Raw genomic sequence first — 27,520 nt, 5'->3', positions numbered from 1 at the left:
AGGATCCCTGAGTTGATCTCAGGACTCTGAGATCATGACCTGAGCCGAAGGCAGATATTTAACAGATATTAACTGACTGAGCCACCCAGGTGCCCCTTGACCTAGCAGGAATCTTGCTGAAGAAAGGCCAGGCGATCAAACCTCACCTAATGGACTGTAAAGGGTAAGGAACCTGATCAGATATCTAGGGTAGGGAATTCTGGTTAAACTGACTTAGCAAGATTCTTGCTAAAACTAAATTTTACAAGGGAGTGCACAGAAGAGAAGGCCTAGAAAGTTCAGAAGCCTAACTAAAGTTGAGTCAAGCATAGAATTTTTGCCTCAGACAGGATTTAATTTAGTTCTTTGAGTTCCATTATGCTTCTTCCAAAAAGTACTTTCACTCATTTTTAATCATTACTCAACATTACTCTTCAAGAAAAAATGGCTAATGGAAGAAAAACATGCAACAGAGTTGTAACTCAGCTTAAACTTGAAAAGTCTTGATTTCCAAATTTAGGTTGAGGTTGTTTTGTCACCACTCAAGAAAAGGCATAAGGGTTTTTGACATTATCAAAGAATACTGCAGACAGCAATAAAAACTGTAGCTTAAATAATGGCTGGTTCATCCTTTTAAAGGAATATGTGTAACTTGCATAATTCACATTCCAATGAAGTTGCTTAACAGAGAAACTTGTTCAACTTGATTAATGCTGCCTATGCTGTCACAAGGACAATTCCAGACACCCCTAAGAGCTAAACCTTTATCAATTTCTTACAAGAAAACAAAAACATACCCAAAACCTCACTCCCCCAAAGTTGCAAAGTATCATGACACCCAACTCTACTAAAATCAAATACAGATGGTACCCTTGTTAAACACCACTTGAGCTAAGCTTACATTTTATGTAGATACACCAAAGAAACGAACAGGAATATCTGAAGTGCAAATGTTTTATTTACAAACTTATTTAAATACTTATTCTCCTCAACTGAATACTTATCGTAATCCAGAATACAACTGCTTTTCCCTCTCATTTGGTGTCTTGTTTGTTTTGCTGTTTACATACATAGGAAAATATCTTTTAACAAGTTTTATAATTGAAGAGGGGACTGAGATGCTGTAACACTGCCTTGCCCATTAAAAGTGCCAGCAAATGGATAGAGTTACTGAAATTAATATTTCATATTTTTTTTAATATTTCATATTAAACCACATTTTGTCACTTGCATGTTGTTAGGATTGGAAGAAAAAAACATGTACTTCACCCTTGATTGATATAATTTAATGTAATACATAAACATTTTATACTCACACTTGTATAATTCCATAATGTTATAAAAATAAAAGTCAGAGATAATAAATGCAGTTTTCATGGATTCCTTGATGCTTACTAAGCAATATGCTCTATTTTTTACAAATAGATGTTTTCTGTGATCTCTTTCTGTAAAAACCTTATTATCACTTCCAGAACATGATTGACATTATTTTCTATGGAAATCTAGTCTTCCAACTCCATTCAAATTGGTGGATTTCTCACCATGAAATCTGTTTAATAAGACTTAATCTAATATTTAAGGCTTTATCATATTCACAACATAAATATTATATATGAATTTTCTGATGTACAATAAGATTTGACTTCTGGGAAAATGCTTTCCCACATCTATTACATTCATAGGGCTTTTCTCCTGTATGAGTTATCTGATGTCTAAGGAGATGTGACTTCTTGATGAAGGCTTTTCCACATTCAATACACCCATATGGTTTCTCTCCTGTATGAATTCTTTGATGTGTAACAAGCACAGATGTGTTACCAAAGGCTTTGCCACATACAATACATCGGTAGGGTTTCTCTCCTGTGTGAAATCTAGAATGTTTATAAAGGGATGAGCTATACCTGAAGGTTTTCCCACATTCCTTACATTTAAATGAGTTCTCAAGTGTATGAGATTTCACATGTTGGGTAAAGGAGGAGTTCCAGGTGAATGACTTCCCACACTCATGGCATTCATAAGGTTTCTCTCCAGTGTGAAGTCTCTGGTGGACTACCAGTTGTGCTTTATGCGTAAACGCTTTCCCACAATCATTGCACACAAAGGGTCTCTCTCCATTATGGATTTTCTGATGAGTTGCAAGGTGAGCCTTCCTGCTATAGGCTTTCCCACAGTCACTGCATTCAAAGGGTTTTTTTCTTGTATGATTTTTTTCATGTCTAATGAAATGAAACTTCTTTTTGAAGGCTTTCCCACATTCGGTGCATTCATATGAGTTTTCTCCAGTATAACATCCATTATAATTAAGCAAGTCTAAAGTAGGTTGCAAACTCTTCCCATATGATTTACATTTATATGATTTTTTTCTTGTAGGATTAAGACTTGTGCTCATGTTATAATCATGGAGCCTTTCCATAGTCAGAATTTTATTGAATGTGAACAAAACTGAATTCAAAAAATTGTCTTTCTTTTCCTGGTGCTTTTCTGATTCATCAACAAGCAGGTAATCAGCTTCTAAAAAGGAGTACAACAAAACATGCCTAGTTACTTTTTTCTATAACAATCATAGAAACAAACATTATTTCAAATCTAGTATCTGATTTTGAAACAAACCCTGCATTTGCTTTGCTCCTGAGCTTTAAGGATAAAACTGCCAAAGAGGAAGTAGGATCATTGATAGACAATAATGAGAATAGATGACCTATGGAAAGATAATGAAATAGACACAAGTCACAGTGAATAGGGCACAAGCATCGATACACAGTTATCTCACATGAAGAGATAGATCTTCCACTGTGGAGATCTGACCAATGGATGAGGTGATGAGGAAGGAGAGACTAAGGAGCTAAGCGAAAATAGCAGAGGAAAAATTAGATCTGGAGATGGCAGATCTAGAGTCCTCACCACTTCAGTCCTAGATTACCCTGGTGGGACAGCTCCCCATGTCCCTCATTCGTATCTCTTTTTCCTCTTAATCACCTGGCACAATGGCAGTTACCTTCAGGAACATTCTAACATCTCTAGTCCTCTAACTCCAACCAAATCACAGATAAGACATGCCTTCAGACAGGGCTCCAACTCTCCAACAGCTGAGATTCATTCTCCCATGTACTTGTAAGCCCAGGCACAAATTCAGTCTGCTTGCTATTGCTTTTATTCTGTTTGTGTTTCTTATTTTGGGGAATGAGGGGGAAAGCTCCTACATATGACCATTTGTCATATTTCCATTTGACAAGTACTGTTTTTACATTTTCATTCAATCTACCTAACAAACTAGTTCCCAAAAAGCTGCTGAAGTCACATTTTTTCATTCTCATCCTCAAAATCCTAAAAATCTCCAAGCACTTCTCTATTAAAAAGGGGAGGGCACCAGGCTGGCTCAGTCAGAGAAGCATGTGCCCTGTGATGTCAAGGTCATGCATTTGGATCCTAACACTGGCTGCAGAGATTGCTCAAATAAACAAATAAGCTTTAAAAAAAAAAAAAAAAAAAAACTAGGGAGAAGAGATTATATTCCCCACTCCTGAGATTTTTTGCTTTCTTTGAATCATTCTCAGGAAACATAAAAAAGCCTCACTGAAAGAATAAGAAACATCCCCACAGTGGCTGACTTTATAACAGTAAATTAATGAAATGTTAATCAAATATCTGTTGTGTGCTCAGCAATGGTGTAAAAATTTAAAATGGTACAGGACTTTTTCTTCAGGGCATTATCACGAGAAAACATACCTTTAAAGCCACAGGGTTAAAAAAACAAAAACAAAAAACTAAGAGAATATATGTCAAGTTTTTATGATAGAGTCATAGGAGGCTCCAAGAAAGTAGAGATTAATCTAGGCTGGAGTTGCCATGAAAGAGGAGAAGATTGAATTCAGACTTAATAGCATGTTAGGCTTAGTTAGGTAGAGCACATCAGCATCAAAAGAACTGATGCAGGGATCCCTGGGTGGCGCAGCGGTTTAGTGCCTGCCTTTGGCCCAGGGCGCGATCCTGGAGACCCGGGATCGAATCCCATATCAGGCTCCCGGTGCATGGAGCCTGCTTCTCCCTCTGCCTGTGTCTCTGCCCCTCTCTCTCTCTCTCTCTGTGACTATCATAAATAAATAAATTAAAAAAAAAAAAAGAAAGAACTGATGCACAGAAGAAAATCATGTACAAAGCTTGCTAAAGAGCCCAATTGCCATGGCATAGGGAAAAGACGGACCATTCTGGTTAAATAAAATGGAATCACACTAAAGAGGGCCTTAAAAGCCATTTATATATCACAATACAAGGTATAAGGAAATAATTTGTGTTAGGAGAGTAACAAGGAAAATGTAATGATTTGGATACATCTTGCAGGAACATCTAAGATAAACCAGAAAAAGAATGGAATTGGCAATATAGGCTCATGAAGAGTCTAGACATCATATCAGAAGTTAAAATTCATTTGGTCTATGTCATTAGAAGTTGGGATCCTAGGGGACCTAAAATACACTTAATTTGTGTCTTAATCACTTAAAATACATGTCTCTTATGGGCTCTGTGGAAAAATAAAATTTTATTTTATTATCAGTCTTGTACAACTGGTAGTTGAAATCATAGGTAATAAGTCATAATAGGATTTAAGGAGACATCCTTGAGAGAAAAAAGCTAAGTTGCTTACCATAGTGATTTGGAGACTGCAAAGCAGCAGGCCAGTCATTACACCTTTATTATAATGTAAACAGAAACATGAAGGTAGAAGAATACTGAATAGTGGTTACTACAAAAAAAAAAAAAAAAAAAAAAAATGGATGAAGGCCAGGGAGGGAAGAGTATGGGAATGGGAAGCTGGAGAGGCAGAGATGCCACAGGGAGCACAAAGAAAACCATGTTAGTTCTTCAGAGGGATGTAATTTCCAAGGGAGCTACTGTGAAAGAAGTTCTGAAGGTAGCCATGAAGGCAAGAAGCAACAATGGAGAAAGAGTAAGTGAGGGTGAGCGCAGATTAGTAAGGAACCAACTCAAATGAAGCTGGGGAATTTCCAAGTGACATCAGTATTACCAAGTGAAGCAGAGATGCACAATAAGGTAGATACCACAAGTCAGCAGTAGACTAAAGATGACCAAGGGTGGGGAACACAGATAGGGTATACGCTATACGAAGAGAAGATTTTTTTTTGAAAAGGGGAAATAATTAGAGCATAATGTTACTAAAGTTTTGAAATAAAAACCAACATATACTGAACACTTACTATATGCCAACTATTTGAAGGGTTTTACATGTATTAACTCGTATAATCTTTAAGAGAAACCAGAGGTGAGGATTAACATTATCCCTGTTTTATAAATAAAGTTGTGCTACAAAATAATTAGGTTAGATATTGACTGGTGGAGTAAGACTTCAAACCCACACGACCTGACTACCTTATAAGAACCAGATGTCTGGAAAAGATCTGTGAATACACCAAGGAAGGAAGAAGAATGAGGATTACACGAATTAAAAGAACAAAGCAAGGACCTACATGGAACAGGAGGTGCAGGGAGCCACGGCACAGGAGAGAGGGATATCCCTCCATACAAGAGCTGGCAAAGAGAAAGAGCAGCTATGTGGGCAGTGACAGCGAAGGTATCATCTGGGGATCTGACGATATTATGTCAAGTGCACCCAGTCACTTCCAAAGGTGTGGGGCTTTTAAGAGGTGCTTCCTGAAAGAGTTGCTTTAAAGGTACCTGTCCCTCACTGATCAACTGGAATCTCAATTCCAAAGACTCATCTGCCTGGTTTTCTTTCACTCACCTGGATAGCGCCAACATGGCTGCTCTCCCTCTGCCATCCATGGCTCTTGTCCTTGCTCTGCCTTGAAGATCACTTTTGTTTTGGTAACTGGGTCCCCTGTTCATGAGAAACAACACAGAACTGGAGACAAAATGCTAGAGACAAATGACTACCTCACAATTCAGGTCTGCCTCCTTGAGTCTCAGGGCCTGGAAAGAATGACAAACAGACTTTAGAACAGAAAAGACTCTGTTCCTCCATTTGGGAGGTAGAAGCATAAACACACTATCTGTTTATGCATGATCTCAAAGGGGATTAAGAATCTGTGACCACTAACATTCAGGGCTGAATTTAGGAAAGCTTCAGAATGTCCACAGCTTCCAAAATCCTAAAGGAAGGGCACTTATGAGTATATTCTTAGTTACACTAAAGAGTTACCACCCACTGTCCTTACCCACTGAGATGAGGTTTCTAAAGTTCTCCAGCATCACATCCCAATACAAGGTTCTCTGATCACAGTTAAGCAGCTGCCATTCGTCTGGAGTGAAGTCCACAGCCACATCCTGGAATGTCACTGATCCCTGTAACAGCATATTGATCTTCAAACTACAATGTGCATAATTTGGGGACTTGCAAGAGAATCATGGCAGCCTCTTATGATTATATCATATTTATTGTTGAGTTTTTAAAAAGTTATATATGGTAAGTTTTATATGCTTGACTCAGAAATAGACTTTGTGATAGAAACAAAAATGACAAAAAATAAAAAAAAGAAAGAAACAAAAATGACATTAAAAATATTCACTAGTGTCAGGACAATTCAACTGGGTAAAGAATAGTCTTTTTTTTTTAAAAAAAAAAAAAAAGATTTTATTTATTCATTCACGAGAGACAGAGAGAAAGAGAGCGATAGAGGGAGGCAAAGACACAGGCAGAGAGAGAAGCAGGCTCCATACAGGGAGCCTGATGTGGGACTCGATCTCGGTACTCCAGGATCATGCCCTGTGCTGAAGGCAGGCGCTAAACCACTGAGCCACCCAGAGATCCCCAAGAATAGTCTTTTTAACAAATGGTGTTGGGTCAGCTAAATAGCCACATGCAAAAGAATGAAACTGGATCCTCTTCACACATACAAACACCTCATATTATATGTGAAAATAAACTAAAGGTGGATCAGAGACCTATATGCAAGAGCTAAAACTATAAAATTATTAGAAGAATACACAGGAGTACATCTTTCTGATCTTGGATTAGGCAGTGGTTTCTTAGACATGACAGGAAGTATAAGTGACTAAAGAAAAAAACAGATAAAATGGAAATCATCAAATTTAAACTTTGTGCTTCAAAGGACATCATCAAGAAAGTGAAAAGACAACCCACAGAATGGGATAAAATATGTTCACATCATAAACCATGAGAGGAGACTTGTATCTAGAATATTTTTAAAAAATTCTTTTTTTTAACTAACTTGAATTTATTTTTTTAATTTTTTTAATTTTTTTTTTATTGGAGTTCAATTTGCCAACATATAGCATAACACCCAGTGCTCATCCCATCAAGTGCCCCCCCAGTCACCTCCATCCCCTGCCCACCTCCCTTTCCACCACCCCTTGTTCGTTTCCCAGAGTTAGTTAGGAGTCTCTCATGTTCTGTCTCCCTTTCTGATATTTCCCACTCATTAAAAAAAAAAATTCTTACAACATAACAATAAAAAGATAACTCAACTTAAAAATGGGCAAAATATTTGAACAGACTTTCTCCAAAGACACACATGGTCCATAAGAACGTATAAAGATGCTCAACATTAGTAAACACAAATCAAAACCACAATGAGATATCACTTCACACCCAATAGGATGGTTAAAATCAAAGATGGACGATGACATGTGGTGATAAGGATGTGGAGAAACTGGAACTCTCATACATTGGTAATGGGGTTGTAAAATGGTGCAACTATGGAATACGGTTTAGAGTTGTTCAAAATGTAAACTACTGAGCTACCATATGAGCCAGAATTCCTCCTAAGTATACACCCAAGAAAGCTGAAAATATATGTCCACATAAAAACTTGTACACAAATGTTCACAGAGAAATATTCATAACAGCCAAAAGTGAAAACAATATGAGTATCCATAACTGATGAATAGATGGATAAACAAAATGAGGTATATCCATATAATGCAGTATCATTTGGGATACATATAACATCAATGACCCTTGAAAATATTGTGCTAGGTTAAAGAAGATGGTCAAAAAAGATCACATGTTGGGACATGATCTCTGCCTTTGGCTCAGGGCATGATCCCGGAGTTCCAGGATCAAGTCCCACATCAGACTTCCTACATGGAGCCTGCTTCTCCCTCTGCCTATGTCTCTGCGACTCTCTCTCTCTCTCTCTCTCTCTGTCTCTCTCTCTCTCTCTGTCTCTCATGAATAAATAAATAAAATCTTTAAAAATATCTAATTTATATAAAAAAAGATCACATATTATATTGTCCTAGTTACATTAAATGTTCAGAAAAGGCAAATCCATAGAAATAGAAAACAAATTAGGGCTGAGAGATGAAAGAAACAAGGAATGACTGCTAATATGGGGTTTCTTTTGAGGGTAATGAAAATATTCTAAAGTTAGATGGTGGAGATGGTTTTACAATTTGTGAGTAGACTAAAAACCACTGAGCTGTATATACTTTAATGGGTCAATCTGTACTATTTTAATTATGTCTCACTAAAATTATTTAAAATATTACTTATTTGTCCTTCATTCATTTACTCATAAAATGTTTAATAAGGACTTATCAGACATTGCACTAGTGATACAAAAAAGAAGAAAGGGGGATCCCTGGATGGCTCAGTGGTTTAGCACCTGCCTTCAGCCCAGGGCGTGATCCTGGAGACCCGGGATCGAGTCCCACATCGGGCTCCTTGCATGGAGCCTGCTTCTCCCTCTTCCTATGTCTCTGCCTCTCTCTGTGTGTCTCTCATGAATAAATAAATAAAATCTTTAAAAAAAAAAAAAAAAAAAAAAAAAGAAGAAAGGTATTACTGGTCTCAGAGATCTTACAATCTGTAAAACACTACAAAGTAAATATGTAAGTTAGAAGGGCTATAAGGTTAACATGTCAGACTCATATGACCATAACAAAATAGAAAATGGCTTTTTTTTAACATGATAAAAATATATCCTCTCAACCATAAAGCCAAAATCATATTTAACTAACTTAAGCTGAAATTAAAAAGGCATGTAACTACATGTCTATCATGGAGATAGTTAAAACCATATAGAACAGGGCTCAGCAAACTACAATCCATGCACTGACCTGCTGTTTTTGTACATAAAATGTTACTGGAACATTTACACCCATTCATTTACTTCAACTCCAAAGTCAGAGTTGCATAGTTGCCACAGAGGCAGTATGGCCTTTAAGCCTAAAATATTTACTATCTGGCCCTTTAAAAAGTTAGAAGACTAGTTAGGGTTTGTCCTATGAATGCATAGATAGTTCAGTATTAAGAAATGTATTAGAAATCCTCTAAAATTGCTATATTAAAGAAGACAAAATATATTATTTTATCAATAGGCATTTTGAAACATTTATGAGGCAAAAAGTTCCCAATTTATGAAAACAATCTTAACAAGCTAAAGTCTTTAACTTGATTAAAAACAACAACAACAAAAAAACAAAACAAAACCCAACTATCTACCGAAATACAAGAGGAAACAATGAAACACTGAACTATTCCCATTAAAATTGGAACAAAAAAGATATTGGCTAGTAATTACACCTGAAAATTATAGTTCCTAGAAGTCCTGTCCATTGCAATAAGACAAGATAAAAAATTGAAGACACATATATTGAGCAGTAAGAAACAAAACTCCATTTGAAGAGTATATGACTGTCTATATAGAAAATCTAAGAACCAATTAAAAACATCTTGGACTTAATAAGAGTTCTGTAAGTTGACAAAAAGTCAAATAGATAAATGCATATTTTCCTATACACCAAAATAGCCAATTAGAAAATATAATGAAAAAAGATTCATCCCATTCTCAACAGCAACTTAAACTGAAAGTAAGAGTAAATTTTACAAGAAATGTACAGAAATTATAATAATAAACCTATAAAAATGTAAAGGGCTTGTATGAAAGATTGAATGGAGAATACATTATTGAAAACTCATGAATTCTCTAAAAATTAATGTAAAAGTATACTGCAATCACACTTATAACACCTAATATACCCCATTTATAGAGACTGACAAGCTGATTCTAAAATTCACAGGGAAGACAAGATGCTCGAGCATACCAGGAGATGCTGGAAAAGGTACAAAGTTTACATATGGGTCCAGAAGAATATAAGAAAGGCTATGAACTTGAACTTACAAATTAAGTTCAAATAGTGCTGCTTGTTGGCACTATGTTCTCTGCTTACTCTGGGAAACACTTTAAGGAAGTCAAAGGAAATCTGATGTTAAATTTATTACAGGTTGTTGCTGTGAATGTTATTTTTAATATTATCTCTATGAACACCCATTTTAAGATATATTTTTCAAAGAATTGAATCAGGAATATCTTTACTTATCTGAGGAATTGTTTTTGCTTCATCTTCACAGATAATACCAATACTTTTAAGTGGCTATCAATTTCCTGTGATTGCTATAAAGACTGGGTCCACATATGCAACTCAAATCTATTCTAACTATGTGCAGCCCCTGTGACCTGGATATCAACTTATCAATTTTCCAAATTTTCTAATGGACATGATCTATTCAATCCACATTTTTCCCTGTCTTTACATTTCCTTTTTATATAGATTTTTGTGGGATTTAAATGACTAAATAAATGGATACCTTACCTGGAAGCTGATCATTTTCTGCAGCTCTTACACAGAAATCTATGAAAGTAAAAATGGGAAAAAGAATAGAAAGGCATGAAAAACTAGAAAGAATGTAGAAAACAAGCACTATCAGAAAAGAAGGACTCACATTGCAGTTTCAGTAAATGCCACCTAGTGGGAGAATGAGGATTCTAGGCGATGTCAGAAAAGTCCATATTTTATAAGCACCAAATTTGACTGGTGATTCTGTTATGAATATATGAAGGTAGGATAAGTGTTGTACATTTCTGTCCTGCTGATCTAACAGCGAGCAGTTAATCTCTGAACTAGGGACATTTTTTTTCCTCCCAAAAATTTATCCTAAGAAAATAATAACAAATGAGTTAAAAGACTAACTAAAAGCCTGGTCTCTGAAACTCAGTAGTTCTGGAAATCTCTGCTCTGAAGCTGGGATAAGAAAGCTCAAGTTCGGTTGGGTTTTCTTGAGAAGGCTGGACCAGGATTTTTTTTTAAGCTGGAGCATGTTCAGTTTAAACTCTAAACCTGTCCCCTCCCTGGAAATTCACCGTCTCCTAAGAGAGCAGTATTGGTTTTTAGAAATTCCAACCAGCAAAACTGGGGGCATAGAAAGACTAAAATATGCAAAAGGGACTCCCAACTTTATTTACAGTGTTCACTGGAAGATCTGCAGATTCAAAGAGACTCTTAAAAAAAAAAAAAAAAAGACTACAAATCCAAATTTACTTAGCATTCATTGCTCAAATATTTCAGAAGGAGAATAAACTCAACTCTTTTTGCAGGGTGCTATTTTGCAAAAAAGAATAAATTTGGAGCAAAGCATAAGGAATACAGTCAATGATACTGTAATAGTGAAATAAGGGAGGTACAGATGGTAAGTACACTTGTGGTGAACACAGTACGATGTATAAACTTGTCAAATCAGTAAGTTGTACACCAGAAACTAATGTACCATTGTGTGTCAACTATGCTCAAAAAAAAAAAAAAAAATCTGGTGAGAACTCATCTGGGTCTGAATCTCAGCTCTTCCATTTACTAAGTCTTCAGTATAAACCAAGTACTTTAAGCTCTCTCAGCTTCAGTTAATTCATATGCAAAATGGAGAGAACACTTCAGATTATTGTTGTGAAAATACACAAATAGCAGTTTCGCTAGAAAAGCTTTCTTCCTAGATCCCTTTGAATGGTTTAATACTACCTTTTGCAAGCTCTGGTAGGGCCAACGATGTTCTTGCAACCAGAAAAGGTAACAGCCTGATGCACATGCTCCTACACAGTGACTTCTACCTACAGGAGCAGGAATGCAAACTGAGTCTGTCCCAGCCCACCCGGAATCTGGGAATCCAATGAGTGGCAGTCAGACCCTCCTCTAGCTTTCTCTGAAGTACTCCAGAATTGCACAGGACCCACACGCTCAAACACCAAATCGCCGCACGTGGGGGTTGAGAAGTTTTGTCTTCGGCTGGGTAAGCCAATAAACTGGTCTCTGTCTTTCTCCCCGCCCTTCCCGTCCGTCCCCAGGCTCCGCAGAGTCATACCTGCCAGCCTTTCACCGCCACGCTCCCAGCTTTGCTTCTAAGAGATCAGGTTACAGAGATCTCCTAGAGACTCGCGGCTAGAGCCGCACGCTCCCTTCACTCCGTGCAGCTCGGAAGGTTACGGAATACCGGCTGCCGCCCCACTGCGCATGTGCGGAAGTAAGTGACGCCCAGGTTCCCAGGTCCCTCCGCGGTGCAGGCTAGTCATAGGGGACTACATTTCCCATAAGGCCTGTGAGCTCGTTTCCGGAAGGCGTCAGAGCATCTGCCTCTTAGGGAGGAGATTCCTGGGTTGGTATCTCTGGGGCTTCCCTGAGAACCATGCTTATTTGTAAAAGAGAGGTGTGTATATAGGATTTTAGTTTAAAAATATAAAAGACATCAGAATTTTTAAAAACAAGAAAATCTAAATCAATGCTGTAAAATAATAATCTACCCTTAGTTCAGTTTCTTCTAGCAATGCTCCAGTTTAGGTCCCAACGATAAGGAGATAAAGAGGAGATAAAGGGGACCCAAGAAAGACGACTGAGAGAGGATAATGTGTGAGACAGACTTAAAAGTAGAAGAGTTTGGATCTGCAAAATCGAGGGAAGAAAATGTTTCAAGATGTGGAGAGTGATCCACTGTGTTAAATGCTATTGATGAACCAAGTAGGATGATAACTAAGACTTGACCATTGGGTTTAGCATGGTGGAGACTGTTAAAACATGCCGTTTTGGTGTAGTGGTAGAAGTTTGATTAAATCTGATAAGGATTTTATAAGAGTTGGATAAAAGAATGGGAGAAAGTGTACAAAGCAAATATAGAAAGTACTTGTAAGATGTTTGGCTTTATTTTTTTTAATTTTTTTATTTTAGATGTTTGGCTTTTTAAAGAAAAAGAGAGCTGTCGTTGCATGTGGATTTTGGGTCCAGAATTTTTTTTTTAAGCTGGAAGAAATTATATTATGTATGCTAACTGAAATGATAGAGTAGAGGAGGAAATTGATAATACAGGAGACATGAGACAATTGCAGGAAGAAAGTCCTTCAGGAGAAAGGGGGTGGAATCCAGTACACAACAGAAGGATAAGTTGTAAGTATGGACCACTCATGGATTGAAATAAAAAGAGAGGCAGAATTTATAGGTTACAGACACAGATAGGCATACAGATTTGTTAGTAGGGGAATGAGGATGTCCTTTTCTGAGTGCTTCTGTTTTCTTAGTGAAATAGGAAGCTGAAAAATGAAGATAGGGAAGGTATTGGACGTTTGAGAAAAGAAATACTCTATTACATTGATTCTAATACACTTTTCATATTTTAACATATGTGAGATTGATGTCTTACAAATGTTGCCATGCCATAGTTTAACTGGAGCAATCTTTTTCTTTTTTAGAGTATATGAAATATTTATGTACCTTATAATCAATGGCATCTGAGATTCTAATATTAGTTATTTAGGAATGTGGGAGCATGAATAGATTAAGGAAATATAGGGGATCCCTGGGTGGCTCAGCGGTTTAGCGCCTGCCTTTGGCCCAGGCCTCGATCCTGGAGTCCCGGGATGGAGTCCCGCATTGGGCTCCCGGCATGGAGCCTGCTTCTCCCTCCTCCTGTGTCTCTGCCTCTTCTCTCTCTATGTCTATAATAAATAAATAAATAAATAAATAAATAAATAAATAAATAAATAAATCTTTAAAAAAAGATTAAGGAAATATAGTACTGTTGCTTGGTAGCAGTAACAGCCCACTTGATATAGTTAGCCATTGACTTGCATTTTCAGTGTCATAAAAACATATTTTTATATATCATTTTTAAAAAACATCTTTGCGTGGGGCGCCTGGGTGGCTCAGTCAGTTAAGCATCTGGCTCTTAATCTCTTCTCAGGTTTCGATCTCAGGGTCATGAGTTCAAGCCCTGTGCTGGGCGGGCATGAAGTCTACTTAAAAAAAAAAAAAAAAGAATCCGTTTTTGATCTGTAGCCCACTTGAGCAATTGCACCATTTCCTAACTTTCCTTCGTAGAAAAATTTTCCTAAAGAGTTGCTTCTTGTTGTTGTTCACATTTTTTTCCAATTCTCTCTGTAGTTCACTCTAATGGCTTCTTGACTCTCCTCTCCTGAAACTGATCTTGTAAAGTTACCAATGAAATTCCAATTCTGTCCTCATATTAGACTTCAACAGCATTCAACACTATTAAAACACTTCCTTATCTTGGTTTCTATAACATGTCAAAAAAGCTAGTTTCTCTCATTTCACTAAGAATACTTCTGTATTTCCTGTACTAAAACTCTTCCTCTGTTCCACCTCCAAATGTTTGAATACTCAAGGGTTTGACCTTGGGACTTTTTCTGAAATTTTCCCCTAAATGATCTCATTTGATCCCATGATCTTTAACGCCATTTATGTAATGATGACTGAAAAATCTGTATTCTCCAGCTTTCATTTCTCCCCTGAATAGCAGACCCCTAATTCCTTATGCCTACCTGAAATTTCCCCTTAAATATCTAAGAGTCACCTCTAACTTCACATCTCCAAACCAATTGATTCCTGCTCCCTCCATCTATCCCCCACTCTAGCACTTCTAGTTCAATACATATACCATCACCACTTCATTATTTAAGTAAAAATTTAGGAGCCATCCTTGAGTTCTCTTAATTCTTTTTCCTTTCTTTCTTTCATTGTATATATGTTCTAGGAAAGCATATATTTTTGTTTTGCGATATTGTAACTTATAGAAGAAATATATATTTCATTTTCATCCTTGTTTCTGATGCAGAGCTCCTAAAATTCTTGGAATTTCCTAAGTGATAATGGTGTCTTTTCTTGTATTAATGAAGTGACTTTTGGACTGTAACTAAGGATGGGTGGCTGGCTGGCTGCCAGGAGAACCAACCATATGATTAGAGGGTGGGAGTTCAGTTCCAACTCCCTGACTCCTGGGGAGGGGAATGAGGCTGGTGGTTGAATTCACTGCCAAAGACCAATAACTTAATCAATCATGCCTATGTAATGAAGCCTCAAGAGACTTTCTGGGTTGGTGAACACATGGAGGGACAGAGAGAGTAATGACCCAGAAAGGTCATGGAAGCTCGGCACACTTTCCCCATACTTTGCCCTGTGCATCTCTTCCATGGACTCTTCCTGAGTTATATATCCTTTTCTAATAAACTGTAATCTGGAGAATAAAGTGTTTCTCCAAGTTCTATAAGCTACCTAGCAAATTGGTCAAACCCAAGGAAGAGTTGTTGGAAGCTCTAATATATAGCCAGTGGGTTAGGTGAAAATCTGGACTTGTGACTGGCATCTGAGGTTGGGAGAGAGAGCCAGACTTGTAGGACTGATTCCTTAATCTGTGGGATATGACACTATCACCAGGTGGTGTCAGAAAATTGTTTGGTGGTGGGGAAAAACCCACAGATTGGAATTGGTATAAGTAGAATTTTAGTTTTGTTCATGACTGTATCTCCAGAACCTGGAACATAATAGGTGCCAAATAAATATTTGCAATTCCAAATAAATGTGTAATTGTCTATAGTTTTATTTCCATAAATGTGTCATGGAATTTGTCATTTGTTTCCCATATCTATGGGTCTGTTTCTGTTTTATCTGTTCATTTGTTTTGTTTTTCAGATTCCATATGTAAGTGAAATCATATGGTATTTGTCTTTCTCTGACTGATTTCAGTTAGCATAATATTGTCTAGGTCCATTCACGTTGTCACAAATGGCAAGATTCCATTATTTTTTATGACTAATATTCCATTTTCCATTTTGTGTGAGTGTATTTGTGTGTATGTCTGTACACACACACATTTTCTTTATCCCATTCATTTGTTGATGGCCACTTAGATTGCTTCTGTATTCGACTATTGTAAATAATGCTGCAATGAATGTAAGAGTGCATGTATCTCTTCAAATTGGTGTTTGTGTTTTGGTTTTTGAGTTTTGTTTTGGATAAACACCCAGATATGGTATTGCTGGATCACATGGTAGTTCTAGTCTTAATTTTTGGGAGGAATCTCCATACTGTTTTCTGTTATGGCTGCACCACTTTACATTCCCACCAACGGTGTTGGTGGGAATCCAACACCATCTGGTCTAATGTGTTATTTAAGGCCAGTGTTTCCTTATTGATTTTCTGTCTAGATGATCTATCCATTGAGGTAAGTGGGCTGTTAAAGTTCCGTATTAAAAAAAAAATAAAAATAAAGTTCCGTATTATTATTGTATTATTACTTTCATTTTTATAGGCTCTCCCTCCTATATGGCCTATGCAATGAATGTGAAGACCTGCACTCTGACTAAAAATCTTGATACATTCTTCACTTTTTCATAGGTCCCAATGTGTGAAAAGATTATTATGATCATCTAAGCTTTTTAAAAGATTTTATTTATTCATGGGGGGTACACAGAGAAAGGGGGCAGAGACACAGGCAGAGGGAGAAAGCAGGCTACCTACAGGGAGCCTCATGTGGGACTCGATCCCAGGATCCTGGGATCAAGACCTGAGCCAAAGATAGATGCACAACCACTGAGCCACCCAGGTGCCCCATGATCATCTAAGTTTTGACCAAAGCTCCTGAAACTCCTCTGCAATGCACTTTATGATGAATGTGAAGACTTGAGTCTAACTGAAGGCCTTTCCACAACTACCACATATGTGGACTCTGATCTGATGTACATGAAGAAAGATTTGCATTTTGGCTGAAGCTCTTACCATGCACAACACATTTGTTGGGTTCCTCTCTCACCTGCACTCTGACAGATGTGAAGTCTTGAGTTATCACTAAAACCTTTACCTCTCTTCACACATTTAGAGGCCCTTTCTCCTATGTAATCTCTCCAAAGAACTTGAAGACCTGCATTCTACCTGAGGCTCTTGTCACATTCACCATACCTGTAGGGTTTCTAACCCTATGGATTCTCTGATGAATATGAACATTTGAGTTAGCACATAAACTTTTCTGCATTCCTCACATTTAAATGGTTTTTTCCTCTTTTCAAGACATGAAGAATTATATTACAACTGAAGCCTTTACCATATATATATATATCACATTTACAGTTTCTCCCGTGTGAATTTTTTCTTTATAGCAAAGATCCATCTCTGTTTGAATGTCACTATGTCAATCAAACTGATAAGGTTTCTGCATGGTCTTTCTGATGAGCTCGATACTCAGGCTGAAGCATCTACCATACTTGCTATGCTTGGGGGTGGACATGAAAAATAAAATCACTGGACAAAATATTTCAATGGCTACTTGAATAGAAGAGAAGAGTGGAAACTGGAAGTGCTGGAATCTCAGTTAACTAGACTCCTGGGTAAAAGAAGTCTTAGAATGTAAAGATGGAAAACAAAGAGAGTGAAATATGAAAGAGAAGATAACAGATGTAGAAGGCAGGTCAAGGAAATTTTACATATAATAGGAACACCAGAAGAGAACAGAGGAATACTAAGCAAAGAAGTACTTTCTAAGTTGAAGCAGTTGAAGGAAAGCACAAAAATTTTCAGTACTAAAAGAAAATGACAGAGTATAAAATAATGAGAAAAAGTAGGGAGGTACAGGAGGTATATATAATAGAAATATATGTAACAGTTTGCAGAAAGAGAAAAATAAAAACAGAGAATAACCTACACAGAAAAGCAATAGTTGAAAACATTTTAAAGAGAATACTTTCTTCCTTACATCTTAGTACATTTCTATAATGAACATGTATTATTTAATCAGAAAAATCTACCATCGAGGCAATTAAAAGACATGCAATAAACTGGCTTTTAAGAATCATTTTAAAAGATTAAAATCTTCATTCATAATGTGCAGTAAATATAAGCAGTCAACTCCCTCTTTTTTTTTTTTAAGATTTATTTATTTATTTATTCAGAGAGAGAAAGAGAGGCAGAGACACAGACAGAGGGAGAAGCAGGCTCCCCGCAGCAAGCCCGACAGGGGACCCGATCCCAGGTCTCCAGGATCACACCTCGGGCTGCAGGCGCTAAACCGCTGCGCCACCAGGGCTGCCCTCAACTCTTTTTTTTTTTTTTTAAGGTTTTATTTACTTATTCATGAGAGACAGAGAGAAAGGCAGAGACACAGACAGAGGGAGAAAACAGGCTCCCTATGGGGAGCCCAACGCAGACTCGATCCCAGCATGATGGGATCACACCCCAAGCCAAAGGCAGACACTTAACCACTGAGCCACCCAAGCATCCCTAAGCAGTCAATTCTTAAAGGAAATACAAATTACCAATAAACAATACTCAGCTTCCCAGCTTATCTGAATAGTGGAAACAGTGGTGCAAATTTAGAAAGTGTATCCAACATAATGCCCTTTTCATATTTCGGCCTTATGCTGAATATGTATGGGTGACTGGAACTTGGGCAGCTGTTTTTAGACTATGAAGTAGGAAGATAACCTGTTGATGCTAGAGGAACAAGAGAGAAGGAACCTGGGTCCCTGACACTATGGAGTGCCACCTCAGACCTAAACTAACTATATATAGGGTTCTTTGTCATAAGTTTCTATTTTGTTTCACCAGTATTGTTTTTAGCAAATTCTACTATAAACAGTTGAATCTAGTCCTAATTAAAGTATTCAATCCATTCTCTGGCCCAGGAAGCATTTTTTTTTTTAATCAAGGAAGAGCTTTTTTATGATGTCTCTTCATTTATTCACTCACTGAGCAAATATAGAAGAGCTCCATAATTTAGAGTTTAGATACCTCTCTCTCTCTTCCTCTCTCTCTATGAATAAATAAATAAAATCTTTCTTAAAAAATAAGGATTTGAGAGCTCAGGGTATTACTGAATTACAGAACAATTGAATTCTGACATTATCACTGTCTGAAACCAACTGATTTTTTTTCCCTCTTTTTAAAGATTTTTTAAATGAGAGACACACAGAAAGAGGCAGAGACATAGGCAGAGGGAGAAGCAGGCTCCCTGTGGGGAGCCTGATGCAGGACTCAATCCCAGGACCCTGGGATCATGACCTGAGCCAAGGGCAGACACCACAATGAGCCACCCAGGTGCCCCTCTTTTCAAGCTTTTAGTATAACGGAGATGATGCCAATAGAACCCCAAGCAAGTTGTTTTCTTGAAGACTGTTAATACTATTTATCCTATAAAGTCCAATTTATTTACTATGCCCCCAATTGGATTCCAAACTTCCTACGCCTAGAATAAGATATAGAATAGGAGGTTTAACAACAGCAAAAAATACTTTGCAGTATAATGGCTAAGAGCATAAGCATTGCAGTCAGACATATCTAGGCTAGAGTCTACCACTTTCAAACTGTAGGATCTTGGGCAAATTTTATAACCCTTCAAAACCTTAATTCCCTTATCAGAGATAATAATGGATATACAGATTTAATCATATAAGTACTTAGTACAGTGCCTGGCACATAACACTCATTCAGTAAATGAGAATTATCATTACAAGATTCCCACTGTCCATAAGAAAAGTTTTTATGTAGCTCAGAACACCTCCAAAGATAATCTTTTTTAAGATTTTATTTGTGAGAGACACACAGAGAGAGGCAGAGACACAAGCAGAGGGAGAAGCAGGCTCCCTGTGGGGAGCCTGATATGGGACTCGATCCCAGGACCCCAGGATCACAACCCGAGCCAAAAGCAGATGCTCAACCACTGAGTCACCCAGGTGCCCCCCTCCAGAAGTAATCTACTGTAACTCCAAAAATGTTCAACTTTTACCAGTTCATGTAGACATGGAGTCACATTAACAATATTCATCATGTTCTGATGGTTCTTGGTCTTCTAGTTCATACAGAAACCTCTACCCCTACAAACTCTTCTCCCCCTCCATCTACTTATGCAAATTCCCTAGTAGTATCTGCATAAACAAGCTTTTTTCCTTCTGGATGATATCCAAATCATTTTCCACTAGCCTCTTTGGCGATGTTTGCAGTAAGGGATCCACCACCTTCTAAAATACACTGAGATTCCTCTCCACCATCTTTACATTTTTCTTAAAATGTTTTTATTTTTGTTGGTTCTCCCTTTATTAAAAGGGCACTGTACTGTATGTAACTTCAGGGGACTTGTTTTTTTCACTTAGTATTGTGCTAAGATTCACCCACGTTGTTGCTGTGGCTCATTTCTTTTAGCTGCTGTACATCATCCACACTCTTCTGATAAGCCCTTGGATAGTTTCTAGGTTCTGGTTTTACTACTGTAAAACTACTACAAAGTGTATTCTTGTTCCTATTTCCTGTTGTATGTATGTAAGAGCTTCTCTTGGCATATCCTGAGGTGTGGTATTATAAGGTGTAAATGTTACATGTTACTTTGTGTATTATATTTTTTATATCTAATGTTTTCATTTTTTATGATCTTCTACTCCTGCTTCATTTTCACTTATTTCTTTGAGCATATTTATCATGCCTATTTTAAATTCTCAGTCTGCTCATTCCACTAATTCTGCTCCAGAAATATGTTTATATACTAAAGGCTTAGAATAACATACACACAACTATTTATAGTGGTCATCTTTGAAAGATTGAGATTATGAAAAAACAAAAAACAAAACATCAGTTCAACTGACCTGGACAGCATTTCATTTTATTTTATTATATAAAATGCAAAAAGCTTTGACTAAGAAAAAAAAATTTTCTTAGAAATTTCTTAGAAATTTTAGAATCTTCTTAGGAAAGCAATGATGGCTAAAGGATACCTTTTGTTCCAGTCATGATGAGCAACTGTCTTCTTGGCAATTCACACACAGTTCCAGAGACCGTATAATCCCAGATTCCTCCCACTCACTCCTGAATCTTGGTCATGATTTTAGTCATCAGAGTTTGAGGAAATATAAAAAGATCCAAAATAAGAACACTCTCCACGAGAGCCAAGCTCAAAGACTGGCCCTCTTTTATTCTGCTGAGTATATTAGGAGCAAGAAGGATCAAAGTTCCTGAAGGCATACCCTTCTGTTCATTTCACTTTTTTGGCCTGGGGCTCTAGAATGGAGCTGGGCATCCCACAGCCCTTCCTCCACTCACAGATATCTGCATAGCTGCATGTCCGGCACTTCCAAGCCTCCTCTACATCAATCCCTTGAGGCTGTCGGTGGCCCATCCAGTAGGCCATATAGTGCTGCACTTTGCTTTTCACCTCCTGCTCTTCAAAGTCCACAATCTCTGTACCCAGCACAGTGGTAGTCTCTTGCTGGATATATTCAATCTTCAGGATATCAATAAGTGGGAGGTCAGACAGTGTTAGAGATAAGAAGACTAGCTCCATAAGGTCACCCAAGAACTTCACAGAGAAGCCCCCTTGCCGGGCTTGCCTCAGCACTGAAGGTCCCAGTGGCTTGTCTGGACATATTTTTGTGTGGTGGATTAGGCTAGCACTGGTCACTTTCCCTTGAACCATGGCATCAAAGATATATTTGTATAGGCTGACTTGAAAACGGTTTTTTTTTTTCTGGGCTTCCAGAGGGAGCATAGGGCGCCTGCGTGTCTTAAGTTCAGCCACTTCCAGTTCTCCCTTGGCTGTATAGCGCAGCTCATCAATTACTCCAACAAGCAGCACACCCTCCACTTCTCCAAACACTGGAAACTCTCTGATGCGTCCTTGTGACTGCAAGATAGGAATCATTGATAATATATTCAGAAACTTCACTGCCCAAGCATCTTCTTTAGTAGTGATGGGGATAGTCACAAGATCATGAACTTCTAGTTCTCTAGCTAGGTGGATGCTGGCACCAGTATCCAAAACAGCTGCTTTCTCGGGAGCCAAGAAACCAGGAAGCTCCTTCCCATATACCATTTGCTGTTCACACCAGTCCTGAGTAGACAGGTCAGTGACATACAAGTATTTAAGGTGGAATCGCTCCATAGGTGATGAAACATCCAATCTTCTTTTCCACTTTGGTAAGCTTATGAGCTTGTCATCCTTCCCAGGGAGTTCAGAAGAAGGGCCAGGCTTGCTCAGTGAAGCACTTGACTCTAGAGTATCTTCCAGGTCCAGATACTCTAGAAACTCTGAGTCACTCAAGTCTGAAAACCCTGAGGCCTCTGCTGACACCTCTTCTGCCGACACCTCTTCCCCAGTCTCTGCCATGGCACAAGGCACTGCATATGTTAAAAAAAAATGTATTATCCATATAAAAATTTTTTCCAAAGCACTGTCAGATTCTAATAAGATTAAAAGAATCATAACTGGGATCCCTGGGTGGCGCAGCGGTTCGGCGCCTGCCTTTGGCCCAGGGCGCGATCCTGGAGACCCGGGATCGAATCCCACATCAGGCTCCCGGTGCATGGAGCCTGCTTCTCCCTCCGCCTGTGTCTCTGCCTCTCTCTCTCTCTGTGACTATCATAAATAAATTAAAAAAAAAAATAAAAAAATAAAAAAATAAAAAAAATAAAAAAAAAAGAATCATAACTATTTACATTCTTTAAAGAAGCCTATCTATTTACGACCAATTAGTAGTGTAACAGAGTTGCCTTGGCCTCAATTTCTTCATTTAAAAGGAGATTTGAGGTTTGCCTTTTCTGCTTCAATATTCTACTACTTGGGGGCATTTTACATTATTTTGAGTATAGATTTTTGTAAATGTTGGAGCAATGTTGGTAAAACCATGTCTATTTCTTTGATTCCTTTGATACGAAGTCCTTGACTAGGAAAATAAAAGTCAATTACAAAATTTTCCTTGAGAAAAATCAGCTCCACAATGACTGTTTTTAAGTGTAGCTCTCAGGAACATAGTATGGCAAAATTCAAAGACTAACTATAGATAAGTAGATCGGCTCACACACAAATTAATGGCATGATGTAATGAGAGAGGATGTTCACAGCAACATGAAGAAATCAGTTGCTTTTTATATTTAAGCTCTATTAAGCAAATGGCAAGGAGGAAAAGCTTAGTGGATTCTGCTCTACCCTTACTGATTTTATAAATTACCTCCAAACATTACAGAAATTGGTGTTTCCCACCAGGTTTATTTTTTCATTCCACAAGAAATTAGCTTGCGAAGGAAAATATCTGTCAATAAGCACTATAAAATACCACTGTATTTGCTATAATAGTGAATATTTTAATGCTGGACACCAAGCCAAGTGCTTCCCATCCAATATCTCACTACTCTACTGTGGGACAGGTACTCTTTCTGAAATTTTTACTACAAAAAATTTCACACATACAGAGAAATAGAACAATGAACATCTATATACATACCACCTAAATAAATGACTGTTGACATGTTGCTGTATTTGCATCTTTCACGTGTGTATTTTTTTTTTTTTGGCTATTTTAAAGTAAATTATAGATATCATAACATTTGAGATACAAATGCTTCAGCATTCTCCTACATTAATTATAATACTGTTATTACATCTAACAAAATTAATAATTAAATCGGAGAGAATCTTTACCCTCTGTCAAGAAACTGAAGCTAAATGGTAATTAAAATGTACGTTTGAAAAAAAAAAAAAATACACTTGGAGTGTTCCCCCCCTCAAGGGAAAGGGCACTAAATCCAAATCAACTGACCTTGAAAACATTTCATTTCAAATATTTAGACCTGGACTGGCCAACATGTAGTCCCTAGCCACATGTGGCTACTTAAATTAACTAAAATGAAATAAAATTTAAAACTCAATTTCTCTGTTGCATTATGCACATTTCAAGTGCTTTTAACAGCTACATGTAGCAAGTGGGTCCCACATCATAAGGCAAAAATACAGAACATTTCCCTGATCATAGAAAGTGCTACTGGACAGTACTGATTTAGATTATTTCATGTATAAGTATTAACTCCCAAAGAGAGAGTAAGCTCCTGAAAGGTATGGACTTTGTACTTGTTTTTACATACTGAAAATAGGGTAGCCCTGAACAGGTTAAGTGAAATGTTTTGTACAGAAGACACAAAAAGGGGGCCTTCTGTGTGGAATTATTCATCTAAAGGAAGAAAACAATACACCGGGGATGGACAATTTAGACTGAGATGCGTTGCCTGCACTTTCCTATGCAGAAAAAAATCCAGACAAGAGCATGATGCAGTGCATTGTATCTCTAAATGCAGTTTATTTATATCCTTCGGATGTGAGGTGATTTTACATGGTACAAAGGTCAACATTGTTAGATGTATCTCAGAATATAAAGCTATTAGAGTTTCCATTAAATGCACAATTTCATAGAGAGTATTTCTTAGAACAAGTTGGGTTTTTAAATAAATGAAAATAAAAAAGCTAAAATATGAAAATAACGATACAGGTAGTACATAGGAACGGCAACAATTATTAGGTGGTAAGTGAATGAAATGAAATGTGTGGGAAATACCAGCGATACCAGTGTCAAGAGTCTGGGGGTCCAATGGATCTAGATTATAAATCTTAACCTGCCTAGGTCAGTGGTATTTAGTAGAATTCTACTTGCCTCATGAGTACTCTGGGCAAGTTTTTCCTTTTCCTGAAGCTACTGACACTTAAGAGTACTCCCTTCCAAAGGTACTCAGCTACCCAACATAATAAAGCATTATATACATGCTACCATTCAACCAATGTGGATCTCCTTCCCCTTCCCAAGGAAGAGATGGGACACTCTATCTATTCCCCCTGACAAATGAGATTAAGCTTCAGGAGAAAGGAAACCTAATTCCCTGGGACTTGGCTGATTCTTCTGCTCAGCAGAAGTGCAGAATGCTACAATGACACAGCTAGGGGAGGAGGAAGGAGCTCTGAAAAACCAGGTCTGCACTAAAGAATCCAGATTAGCAACTCTGCACCGTGTTGTCCAGAACGGGGACTTTTGGTCCTTTCTCACCTGATCAGTCCATCACATTGCAGCATTCCCTTCTCTCTGATCCATAGGGCAGAGGCTGTTGCCCGTCCCAAATGCTAGGTAATAATGCTTGGCCTGCTCCTGGGTCAAATTCTTCATGACTTCTTCGTTTTCCCCACACCCCGGATGCAGTTACTTAATCCAATCTTTGCTCCCTGCAAGCAAAAAAGTCAAGAATAACCAAAGTCCCCCAGGAGCTCCAAGATCAGGTCCCTCTTACAGCCCCAAACCTCAGCTCAAGTGCTCAGCAGAGACCTCAGGTGAGAGAGAGGCTTTACTTCTCTAAAGGGTTCCTGCTGCCTGTGGGACTGCCACGACCCTCAACATCCTGACCTGTTGGGTGCAGCCCGGACTTGTCGGCTCCGCGAGCGCTTGCCTTGAGCCAAGACCTTTCCAGACGCCCCAAACCTCTGTCGCCCCAGGAAGTCCCTGCCTGCCCTAAAGTTTACTGGGCACCCCCTACAACGCCCTGTAGGAGCGGGAGACAGCAAGGGGTCGTCGGCCTCGGGAAGGGGTCCCAGTGGACCTCCGCGAAAGGTCCAGAACCCAAAGGAGCCTGGCCTGCGAAGGCAGACGCGACTCGCTGCCGCTCCCGCCCGGACCCCCGCTCCCGCCCGGCGGACCCGCTCCCTCCCGGACCCCCGCTCCCGCCCGGACCCCCGCTCCCGCCCGGGGCCGCGTGCGTTCAGCACCGCAGCCCCTCAGCTCCCCACCCCCACTCGCGGCCTTGCCCTAACCTTGGCTGCTCCTCCGAGCCCCGGGCTCCACGCGGCTCTGCCGCGGCCTCGGGACCGCTCCCGGACTCTGCCCGGGCAGACCCACGCCGCTGCAGCAGAAGAGCCCCGCACGCCGCGGCCCACCCCGCCCCGCCGACGGAGCACGTCCAGAACGCCCAGAAGGCCCAGAAGCCGCCCGGGCCCGCCCCCTCCCAGAGGCCTCCGCGGCGCCGCCTGGTCCTCGCGAGTCCGCGGCCGAAGCGGACTCCCTCTCGCGGCGGGGCGGGGCGGGGCGAGGAGACGGGGCGGGGTCGGCTCGGGGCTGGGCAGGATGGGGGCGGGAGTGGGCGGGGCGAGATGGGGCGGGGCGGTGGGCGGGGCGACGGTCCCCGCGCGCCGATGGCCGTGCGTGTGGCTTCAGTCGGGCCGGAAGCGCGCTGCGGCCTGACCCGGAAGCGGTCCCCGCGGCGGGGCTCCCGGCTGCCTCCGAGCGTCTCCCGTGCCCCCGTGCCCCGGCCGCTGTCCGTTCAGTGCCGCGGCCTTGGCTTCGCCTCCCCGGGACCCCGCGCCGCCTCTGCTCCTCGCGCCCGCCCTCCCGGCTGAGAACACCCAGGAACTCCCTTTGCAAAGATGCTGGCGCCCGTCTTTTAACCGTTATAACACAGCTCTAGTCTGACATAGAAAATAAAGGTAAATTTAAGTATTGAAAAGATATGTCATCGTTAGATCAAAAATAGAGAAGTGGCAGGCCCCTTCCAAATACCCTCCCGTGCCCCCTTCCTGAGCAAACCACCAGCCTGACCTTGCCCAGTCTCTTCCTTGCATTTCTTTTTGTTTGTTTTTTTCCTTTTTTTTTTCCTTGCATTTCTTGACAGTTTTATCACGTATGGGAGACTTGATTTACGGTCAAGGTGCCATCGCATAGTAACGGAGAAAAATGGTCTTTTCAGTGAAGGCTCTGTGATGATAGGGTATCCTTATGAAAAAAAAGTATATGAAATGAAACCTGAAACCTCTTACTTCTTCACGAAAATCAATTCCAGGAATGTGAAAAGCTAAACTATAAAGCTTTTGGAATATGATACCGTGAGCTATTGTTTGGACTTCAAAAAAGGCAAAGATTTCTTTTTTATTTATTTAATTTTTTTAAAATTTTATTTATTTTTCATGATAGTCACAGAGAGAGAGAGAGAGATAGAGGCAGAGACATAGGCAGAGGGAGAAGCAGGCTCCATATAGGGAGCCTGACGTGGGATTCGATCCCGGGTCTCCAGGATCGCGCCCTGGGCCAAAGGCAGGCACTAAACCACTGCACCACCCAGGGATCCCTATTTATTTAATTTTTAATTTATTTTTTATTGGTGTTCAATTTGCCAACATATAGAATAACACCCAGTGCTCATCCCATCAAGTAAGGCAAAGATTTCTTTAAAAATAAAATAGAAAGTACTGTATTTGTACTGACTCCATAGTCTTACACACCGGTTCCAGAATAATATAAAATTACAACCTCACGTTGTCAGTCTTTGATTTTAAAAATCCTGTGAGTTAAGACCTATCTCTATATTTGGTAAATTCAGCCAAAAAGTCAGGTGTTCATCCAAGAAGGCATAAATTGTGTGTAGTATTCCCTGATGACGTGACTCAGATTTAATCTGAGAGGATAAGTAGGAGCTAACTGAACAAAGAAATTAGGCAGAGGGGCACCTGGGTGGCTCAGCGGTTGAACATCTGCCTTTGGCCCAGGGTGTGGTCCTGGGGTCCTTGGATCCAGTTCTGCATCGGGGTCCCTGCATGGAGCCTGCTTCTCCCTCTGCCTGTGTCTCTGCCCCTCTCTCTGTGTCTCTATGAATAAATAAACAAAATCTTTTTTTAACTTGTTTTTTAAAAAGAAACTAGACAGAAGAAAAGTAG

The 27,520-nt window shown here is 39.3% G+C and overlaps 2 protein-coding genes across 7 annotated transcripts; both read right to left on the bottom strand.

Annotated features, from left to right (window-relative positions):
* Positions 1 to 919: 919 nt before the first annotated feature.
* ZNF684 (zinc finger protein 684) lies at positions 920 to 25,004 on the bottom strand. 6 transcript variants are annotated; one of them, XM_041738761.1, is made up of 5 exons: positions 24,873 to 25,004; positions 10,573 to 10,611; positions 6,171 to 6,297; positions 5,738 to 5,833; positions 920 to 2,490 (listed from the first exon to the last, which is right to left on the bottom strand). In XM_041738761.1, exons 2-5 carry the CDS (start codon positions 10,585 to 10,587, stop codon positions 1,586 to 1,588), a joined length of 1,143 nt encoding a protein of 380 aa, XP_041594695.1. In that variant the 5' UTR covers positions 10,588 to 10,611; positions 24,873 to 25,004; the 3' UTR covers positions 920 to 1,585. The 6 variants fall into 6 exon arrangements, with proteins under 6 accessions (XP_041594695.1, XP_041594696.1, XP_041594698.1 ...); XM_041738762.1 differs by lacking the exon at positions 24,873 to 25,004 and adding an exon at positions 12,110 to 12,247; XM_041738764.1 differs by lacking the exons at positions 6,171 to 6,297; positions 24,873 to 25,004 and adding exons at positions 4,622 to 4,665; positions 12,110 to 12,231.
* Positions 20,641 to 25,011, bottom strand: EXO5 (exonuclease 5). Its single transcript, XM_041738768.1, has 2 exons — positions 24,873 to 25,011; positions 20,641 to 22,182 (listed from the first exon to the last, which is right to left on the bottom strand). Exon 2 carries the CDS (start codon positions 22,169 to 22,171, stop codon positions 21,041 to 21,043), a length of 1,131 nt encoding a protein of 376 aa, XP_041594702.1. The 5' UTR covers positions 22,172 to 22,182; positions 24,873 to 25,011; the 3' UTR covers positions 20,641 to 21,040.
* Between the last annotated feature and the right edge of the window lie 2,509 nt (positions 25,012 to 27,520).

Source organism: Vulpes lagopus, chromosome 23 (assembly GCF_018345385.1).
Source record: "Vulpes lagopus strain Blue_001 chromosome 23, ASM1834538v1, whole genome shotgun sequence".
Lineage (NCBI taxonomy): Eukaryota > Metazoa > Chordata > Mammalia > Carnivora > Canidae > Vulpes > Vulpes lagopus.
Note: the sequence above shows the minus strand (reverse complement) of the source record. Positions and strands in the feature narration are given on the sequence as shown.